Source organism: Athene cunicularia, assembly GCF_003259725.1.
Source record: "Athene cunicularia isolate RWA chromosome 18 unlocalized genomic scaffold, athCun1 chr18_part1, whole genome shotgun sequence".
Classification (NCBI taxonomy): Eukaryota; Metazoa; Chordata; class Aves; order Strigiformes; family Strigidae; genus Athene; species Athene cunicularia.
Genome location: NW_020799123.1, coordinates 9,259,532 through 9,268,378, shown reverse-complemented (window position 1 = coordinate 9,268,378; position 8,847 = coordinate 9,259,532). Strand labels below are relative to the sequence as shown.

The following is an 8,847-nucleotide window of genomic DNA, read 5'->3' as shown; positions in this document are numbered from 1 at the left end:
TGGGGCGCTCTGCCCCTGCTCGCCGGCCGCGGCCCCGCCAGCAGGCCCGGCCGCCGCTCTGCGAGCATCTGGGAGCGCGGCTTCCCGCCGCCCTGCGCAGAGCCTGGCCTTCAGCGAATTCATCCTCGTCGTAGTGGCAGCGGTGGGGATAACGCACCTTTACGTTCCTCTCCTCTGCGGACCGTCTAGACCAGTTGAGGTGTTACCTTCTGCGCCCCAGCTGCGCGTCCGCCATTTCCCTCCAGCTGCCGCGGGGTCTGGCCCTCTCCTGTCTCCTTGGCACGTCGGCTCCTACAGGGCGGCTGGCTCATAGCCTGTGGTGCTCGTACTCATTCCACGCCGTGGGCTTTCATTCCCTCTGTGGTTTCCCAGTCAGTCGCTGTTCCCAGACTGACACATTTTGGGTCAGTTTTGGGACCCCTTCCCAAAGCTCAGGGTGGCAGCAGGATTATGGCCACGGGTGAGGAGACTGGCGGCTCCGTGGTTGCTGCTGCCTGGGCTGACTGATGGCAGCAGCAGGATGAGCTGTCCCTCGGCAGATTTGCTTTCTGAAATGAAAGCCTGTCCGGTTTAAAGCCTCTGATTCAGTAAGGGAACAAACAAACAGGTCAGGCTCAGTGGCTCAGAATCACTTAAATGCAGTAGAAGTTGCGTGAGCCTCATTGGAGGAATTGGTGAAGGGTGCTACTGGATTCTTCAAAACTTGTCTTGTAGGTGATGGCAGCTGCCATAAAGCCCACAAACTTTGAGGAGGAACAGCTTCCTAAAAAGAGAGAAACTATGACCTGGAAGCCCAGAAAAGGTAAGCCTAAAATATTAGGGCAAAACAAAGCACACACAGAGTATTAACACACTCTGCTTGAGGAGATACAGTTCAGACTCTTCGGGGATGCATGGGAAATGCCTCTTCAGTTAGTGCACTGAATGATTTCTGTGTAAATATTTGTGTATGCCTAGGTGCAAGAGTAATTAATACTATGAAAAATTAGGTTTTTTAAACTTAGAGCTGTGGTTTTTCAACAGACCCATTATTTATAAATGCCAACAGGTGAATGTGATGAAACGACTGCTGGGTCCTATGCCCTGTTATAAAGAGCTATTTTCCAGCAAGAGTGTGGAAAATCCTGACTTGGGCTAGAGTTGTGACGCAAGCCTATGTCTGATGTTCCCAACCATCTGAAACAACACTGTAGTGATGCTACATGTGTAAGGAATTGCATATATTATAACAGGTTTAGGAGTCACAAAGCACATTTATATACCTGGCTGAATTATTGCATGCTAAGCATTTAATTGTTCCTTTTTAATTCCTAAATATCTCTGTTGGCTCTTTCTGTTGTTTTTAGAATGGTTGCTGAAGAATATTCCAAATGTTCTTGATAGTGAGTCTGAAGAAAGTGAATTCTCTGGTATCTCTCAAAATGAAAATGTCAGTGGCTCTCCTGTTGACCTATATCCTGATCTGGAAGACTCGGGCGGTGAAGATTCCAGTATGCCAGAGGCTGTAACTTTTCCAGAGCTGCAGACAGCTTCTGTGTACGAGGTGGAGGACTGGAATGAAGAGCTGGGGGACTCTGAATGTAATCCTTATGGTGAGTACAAATTTACTTGTGCTTCATTTGAGTTTTGGTTAGTATGTGATTGGAGGTAGGTGCTTTGCAGGAGAATGTGTTTTACATTAATCCATGTTCTACTTTGGGAAGCAATGTTGTTGGGGACCTTACGGATTTGTAATGCATAATTTTGTTGTAAAATATAGGATTTAAAGCCAGTGTTGTCAAGTTCACATGAAACTCTTGAGCACCTGAATTCTTGGGGAGTGGAATGGTAACGAGAATTGTGTGTGTATTGAGCTTCTCTGGAGAATCTAGGTCTGACCAGTGTATCTTTGTTATTCCGAAGCAGAAGAGAAAGGTACATGGAGTGCAGAAATGTAACTTTTTTGTGTAAGCGGAGTTCTTCCTTTCCTCCAAGAAAATTGTTCCAGACTGTACACTGTCATGTTCCTCTAGAGCATGGAGTTCCTCAGAGGGGAGCAGTACAAGTGCTTAGTCTCAGAGTATGATTTGCTGTTGCTTTTGCTGTAGAGGTTTTTTTTGTTGTTTGGTTTTGGGGGTTATTTTAGTGGTAGGTTTGTTGGTTTGGTTTTTTGAAGCTTGATTCTCTTAAGTGACATGTGATCAGTCCCATCAACAAAGGTTGCAATGGATAGAAGCAGTTTCATCCACATCTTTAGAGTAGTGTTCATCCTCCAGTTTGTAACCTGTTTCACAGTGACTCATGTTGAACTCAGAGTCTCATCCTTCCATTTGCCAGGCTGTATGTTAGGACAGAACAAGTGGATGGAGTTCAGCCAGCAGTGGCTGATAACCTGCTGTGTCTTGTTGATGCAGAATAGTACCATTTCCATTTTCTTCTTATTAATGTGTATCTTTTGTAATTAATACAAACACTCCTTTATTTGCTTAGGAAATATCAGTTATCTGTTTATTTTAATTCCATAAATGGTTGTTGTATTCAAGTTCCATTGTTTGATAAAGGAAGGAAGTGGGAAAGTTTTTGCAGGCTTCCTATAAAATCATTCTGATTTTAAAATACAAACACAGTAGTGGCTTTTCACACTGGGTAATGAGAGAAAGATAGTTTCCTTTTTACATGTTTCTCTCTTTTCCATCCTGGGCTTTACTTTAAATCTCTCATTGGCTCAAATTTATGGAATATTTTGATTTTTTTTTTTTTTAATAATTGGAACTGTCACAAGTTCTCTTCCTTTATTTAACTAACTCATCTCTACCTGTAGCTTATGTTCTTCAGATCCTTACAAACTAAGGAAGCTGTGATTGTGGGATTTAGGTGGTTGTGAAGGATACTCAGTAAAAATGTCTGAATTGTTAACCACTACAAATAAAAAATGTGCTTGTTTGGTTGTTTTATGACTTTTTAAAAAATAATTTAAAATGTTTGCTTTGGCTTGTTTGTAGTTGTTTGAAGGCTGACATGGATAATACTGTGTTGGTCCTCTGCTGCCCCATACTCTGGGCTTTTCATTTGCTCAGTCCTTTCAGTGTCTGCTGGCTAGAAATGTTTTGCTTCTGTTAAAGGACTTTGCCCTATTTTTGTGCTAGGTTGGTTAAATAACAGGCTTAATTCTAGCTTAGTGGAAATGTTGTTCAGAGCTGGCTTTTACAGGACCCCACCCTTCCATTCTGTCCAGTGACCTAGTTCTTAGAGGGTTTGGAGGGTTCCTAACTGGGATGTGATAATGGAGGCAGCGGGAAGGGGAAGAAAGATAAAAGTAATGGTTTCATGAACCTCTTATGCCTGGAGAAAATGTAGAAGTGCATGCAGCATAAGAGCTAGTGTCAGATGTTCTGAATCCAGGTGTTCTGAATCATTGAGCTTTTTGAAAAACTGCTTTGTTTCTGTGGCAAGGACCTTCATTAAAGTGAAGACACCACCAAACTCAGCTTTCTGTTTGCTTTGTTTGTAGGTCTGATTAATGAGTGCTGACAGATCAAATTGAAGTAGTTAACTGCAAAGTAATATGTACATCGTACCATTGGTTTTCTAAGTATCTCCCATGGTTTAAATCTTTTCTTTGATCTTCTTTAGATCCTGGTGATCTCTACTGTGGAAGCTTTCAGGAAAATAATCTTTTGGCCTCGTACTCTTGGCAAGAGGATTCGTTTTACAACCCAGACTGTCACCATGCAGCTTGCCTTTCTTTTACACCACCAGTTAGAATGACCGAGGCTGGCCAGTTTGATGATGCTGATGAATGAGGTTGACCCTGGTCAGAACTAAGTTTGGCTTCTGAGTTGGATTATGTTCTTCACCAGTCGAGTCATGTCAAGTCCTTTGGCTTGCTCGCAGTTCTGTATAAGGCCAGAAATGCTACACCATCTCTGAAATTTTACTTAGACTGCTTCTGAGCTGTTTATAAATTGACCATGCTTGACCTCTGGAAACGAGTGCAGGTGGTAGCTGTAAGGAGTCAAGGCATTTCTGGACTTTCTGTTTGTATTACATAGATCTATGTTGTTGCTAATAATTGCTTGAAAGGCAGTATTTAATTTCTAAGCTTCAGCTTGTTTGCCAAGCTTTGCCAGTTTTGACATGCTGATCCCTGTGTGTCTGTGTAACTTAGTTTTCTTTCATTTGATGCTGTCAAATTGGTTTGGACAGCTTTAAAGACTCTTCCTCCTTCTACTTCTCTGTTGTATTTTTATGTTGCAGTTTGTGATTCTGTATTTAATACTGGTGTTAACAAAATTAGTCATGACATACAGAATGAGCTGGTTTGTTTTTCTTTTATATGTTTCACTATAAAGGAATTATGGATAGACATTTTGCAAATACGCATGCGGACATACAGTAGGGCCTGCTGGATCCAGCAGGAAGGCTGGGTGCTTCAGACTGCCTCCCAGCAAAGGTTTCTCCACATCACACCCTCCTGTATATGGGCATGTTATCCTTCAGTCTCACAGTTGTCTTCATAACATTCTCATGTGACATCAGAGGTGTAATGATGAAGAAAATATCTACGTTTATGTAGTGACTTGCAGCGTATAATCTCAGTGTCCTTCAAACAGTAGTGGATTAAGGTTCCTGATGCTGCTGATATATTTGTTTTGTTGTTGTTTGTGTTATGGCAAATGAGGAGATGGGCACACAAAATAGCTCCATAAAGTCTTTAAGAGAATAGCTGGAGCTAGAACCGTATCCTGCTTGCCTTTGCTTTGGAGTTAAAGGAAATGTTCTCAAATGAAGTATGTAAGTGGTATGTAAATGGATTGAATGGCTGTTACTTGAGTAACAATAATCTCCGACTAATGCTCATATTCATTAATCACTTATCTTTCAAGAATCTTTTGATAGCTTTGTGTTTTGACACTGACTGATACTGGAGCACAGCACCCATGTTTGTTTATTCTCGCATGAGGAATTAACATTTGCCACGGGGAGATTTTTCTTTTTATGTTATCCAATGTATGAGACTGAAATCATTTACTTATTAGTTTGGAAGGAGGAAGTGAATGACACGGTGATATTTGTTTTATCTTCTTCTTGAGAGGAGAGGAAGACAAGAGCTTGGAAAAGTCTTTTCTTCTAGCACCTGCATCTTACTACCTAGCAAGTAATCCAAGTAGAGTGGAAGCCTGGTGTTGAGGATGCAAGAAAGAGGGCCTATTCTTTATACCTATATGATGGAGTGATCTAGGGATTAGTATTTCCATCAAAACTTATTTTGGCATGCCTTCAGAACACATACATACAGCAGAAAGCATGTAACAGACTTCTCTCCCTGCACAAGAAGAAAGGCCTCTCTGTGCTGAGACATTGGGTGTGTTTTTTTGTTCTGTGGGCTGCTGTGTATCAGAGAGAGAGTGCAGCTCTTTGGGTCCTGTATTAGATAGAACACGCACTTGTCTCTGTGGAATGGAAATACCCACTTTATCAGGTTTGACTGTATAGTGGCTTCTTTCCCTGAGAAAAGCGGAATAAAACTCTGAGCATAACTGTGACTTACAAATGGGAGTAAAATTGTTGACTTGCAGTTATAAACACAATATTAATAAATATACATTGAGTACAGATTACTGTTGAAATAACAATACACCAGTAAATTGTAAAAGTTCTGAAAAAGCACATATTATTTTGTGAGCCTATTTATCCCTTCCCAGGCTTCAGCTGTAGATGGCAATGCTCGACACTACCCTGCAGAGGGCAGCAAAAAATTGTCTACCCTGTTTAGTGTATTTTCATCTGGCATTAAGTTTAATCAGCAAGTGTCAGATCCCCGGGCTGGTTTTCTAACGTTGATAGCAATTTAGATCTGTGTTCTGCATAGCCCTGTTGTTCCCCAGTGAGACTGATTCATGGCCCTGATTAGATTCTCTTTTTTATTTCACTCTGAAGTTATACTTACTGGACTGAAAAATTTCTCCCATGGCTGAGAAAAGAACATCACTTGACTTTGGGCTTAATATATTTTTTTACTATGCTTGTGGGAGGTGTCCCACCGTATTTAATAAAGATGAAACTAACAGAATTCTGTGTAGGATAACCAAGAATTCTTTATAACATCATTTAGGATTAATTTCTACCTGTATGTTTCCAAAAAAACATAAGTACCAAAGTCTTCAAGCCATTTTCTATACATTCTATAAATCAAGTTTGGTTTTTCAGCCTGTACCTTTAATTGCAATCAGCCTTGTCTATCTTGACTGTCTTGTTATTTGAGGAGAAATTGTCTTGAGGAGAAATTGTCTTGAATGGCTGCCTTGCCAAACTGCTTGTATTTTAAATCACTGTAAACTTACGTGATTTCAGTTTCCCTTTAAGGTTAAAACTGACCGAACACCCACCAGCTTTGGAAAAAATGGCATGAAGATTTTACAGCGGAGATGCATTGTGCTCTCTAGGGATGTGTTGGCAAATAGAACTTTGTTCGTCTTGGCCCTGCTTGTTAGGGAAGGGGCTTAATGTAAAGCTTCATCTGAATGCTCTCAGACTTCAGTGGGATTAGAAAACCAGATGCAGACTTCTCAGAAAGCATCTCCCTGGAAGGATTTGAAACCAAGCGCATGGATTCCAATGTTTCTACACTACAGAGTGTTTAAGATTCCATTGTGAATCTTGCACTGAGCCTTTGTGTTGATACAAGCATGTCATTCTAGGCAAGAACATGTTGCACTTAAAAACAACATAAGGTACCACATGAGACAGCAATTCAAGCCAAGAGCGTCAACTCTTCAGCCTGCTCAGATTATTGGAGGGAATAGACTCCCATTACAGCACCAAAATCGTAAATATTTTATGTGTACAAGAAACACGTTGGCAGTACATAAATCAGTTGGAAAATTTATCAGAAGTGTCAAAGATTTCTCAATTAAATGCACATACATGTCTAACAAGATTTCCCCCTTCTACACCTACTGTATAAGATACTCAAAGGACAGAAGGCTCTACTGCAGGATAATATGTTTGCTGGGTTTATATTGTGTGTAAGCCTCAGTAGTATGGCATAATAGGGTGGCTCAGAAGAAGACCTGGGTACAGTTCCAGAGTTGTGTTGCTTTTCTTCTCATTTCCCCATTTTACAGGTACAGATAAAGATACCAGCCTGTTTGTAAAGAACTTCAAACTCTCCGAGCAAGAAATTTTGTCTAAATAATGTGTTAAAAACAAGACAAAACCCAGAGTTTTGCATTTTCTTTGAAAAGGCCAGCAAAGAAATGAAAACTTGTTTTGGGTGCATCTGTTGTTTCCTTTGAGATCTACAGGGAATGATTTGCAAGAGGAAATAATTGAAGGAAATGTGTTCATATTTCCTGTTGATAAGGTACAGCACTTAATTCAGATTGAGATAGTGGTTTCTTGTTCTTGTATAACCATAAAATCCAGCCCATTTTAGTGTCTTTTAAAGACACCACCGCTTGACTTGTTGTTTTGTCCCATCTTTTAACTAGCATGCTTTTGCTCTTACACGGAGAAAACGCCTCCGCTGTTGAGGGGACTGTGGAAATAATTTGACAGACTAAAGGAAAAATGCTGATGGCAGCAGCCCATCCTGACCATCTGCTGCTTCCAAGGACACTAGTGTAAACCCCACTGTAACAAAGGTCACTTTGTGAAGCTGGTGGGTAAGTCTCTGTAGGCATGGGGAAGGAACTTGTGATACTTACCCTCTGTGGTTCTGTATTGCAAACATAGACATCAGAGGCTTGAGTATTAGAGGATAAATGTGTGGTGGAGTTGTTTGTTCTGGGAGTAGCAGCTGCTCATGGCATAGCTTCCTAGCTTGGAAGTTACCTACTATAACTTGACTGTAACCTACTAAAACACCTGACTGCAACCTACTAAAAAAAGCTGGGAGGCACGCAACCCTCGTAATTGGTTTTAGTGATGGAAATGGCTTCCTTTAAGCATTTGGCATAGATCCTCAGCTGGTATAAACTGTTGCAGCTCATCACCCAAGCAGAAGCTCTGTCCCTGTATGGCTCCCTATGCAACGCCTGTGTCATCTCTGAGCTAAAGCTCATGTTCAGTGTTCCATTATTGCTGTGGATTTTAGTTTTTAATATAATGGGCTTTCTTTACATTTATTGCAACTCTGTTGACCTTCACAGAACAAAAAACATTAATGTGGCTCAGTATCTATATTTGTTTCGTTGCAGGTTGTTTTGTTATTGGTTTTTTTTCCATATTGACAATAGCTAATTTCAGGACATGTAGCCAAAATCAGCCTAGGAGAGTTAACTTCTTATAATTCAGCAAGTCTTGACTCTGGCCTGAATTATTTGAATCACATCTTTTCTGATCTGCCTGAAGCTTTTGCATTTCATTGTGTGATGCAGGAATTTAAGACTGAGCTGTATACATAAATTGTGTGTATTTTTTTATGAGCCTGAGGTCTCAGTTTGTCATTTTATTTCCCTCAAAAGGAAATACCAGTTAATTCTGCTCAGTCCTTTTTGATCTATTGGTCCTTAGTAAAATTTATGTTGAGCAACACGTCTTCTCTGAGATCTGGAGTACCATAGAATGTCAAGTTGTCATTGTGCTGCTTTGCAGTTTTAATCTGTAGCTATTGTGGAATGTTGTTCCAACATTAAACAAGTTCTTTAGTATTTCTGTAGCTACCTTGGGGACTACTCCAGAGCTTTCACATTTTCACTGAGGAGTTCCTTCAGTTACTTAACACAGACTAGAAAATATGTTGTTGTTTTTTTAATTATTTGATCATAGATAAAGTCATATCATTTAATCTGTAATCTTTGTCCAGACACTTTACAGGTGTGTGAGTAAATGTGCAACATTATAATATAGCACTGGCTGGCTACA

The 8,847-nt window shown here is 40.5% G+C and overlaps 1 protein-coding gene across 3 annotated transcripts in view; it reads left to right on the top strand.

Annotated features, from left to right (window-relative positions):
* Nucleotides 1-5,807, top strand: part of COPRS (coordinator of PRMT5 and differentiation stimulator) — a 6,344-nt gene extending 537 nt beyond the window's left edge. Inside the window, exons 1-4 of one of the 3 annotated variants that reach the window (XM_026861204.1) lie at nucleotides 40-607; nucleotides 715-802; nucleotides 1,347-1,592; nucleotides 3,613-5,807. In XM_026861204.1, the coding sequence (XP_026717005.1) occupies nucleotides 718-802; nucleotides 1,347-1,592; nucleotides 3,613-3,782 (501 nt within the window). In that variant the 5' untranslated portion in view covers nucleotides 40-607; nucleotides 715-717 and the 3' untranslated portion in view covers nucleotides 3,783-5,807. The other 2 variants (XM_026861206.1, XM_026861205.1) reach the window with 2 other exon arrangements.
* The last annotated feature ends 3,040 nt before the right edge of the window (nucleotides 5,808-8,847 follow it).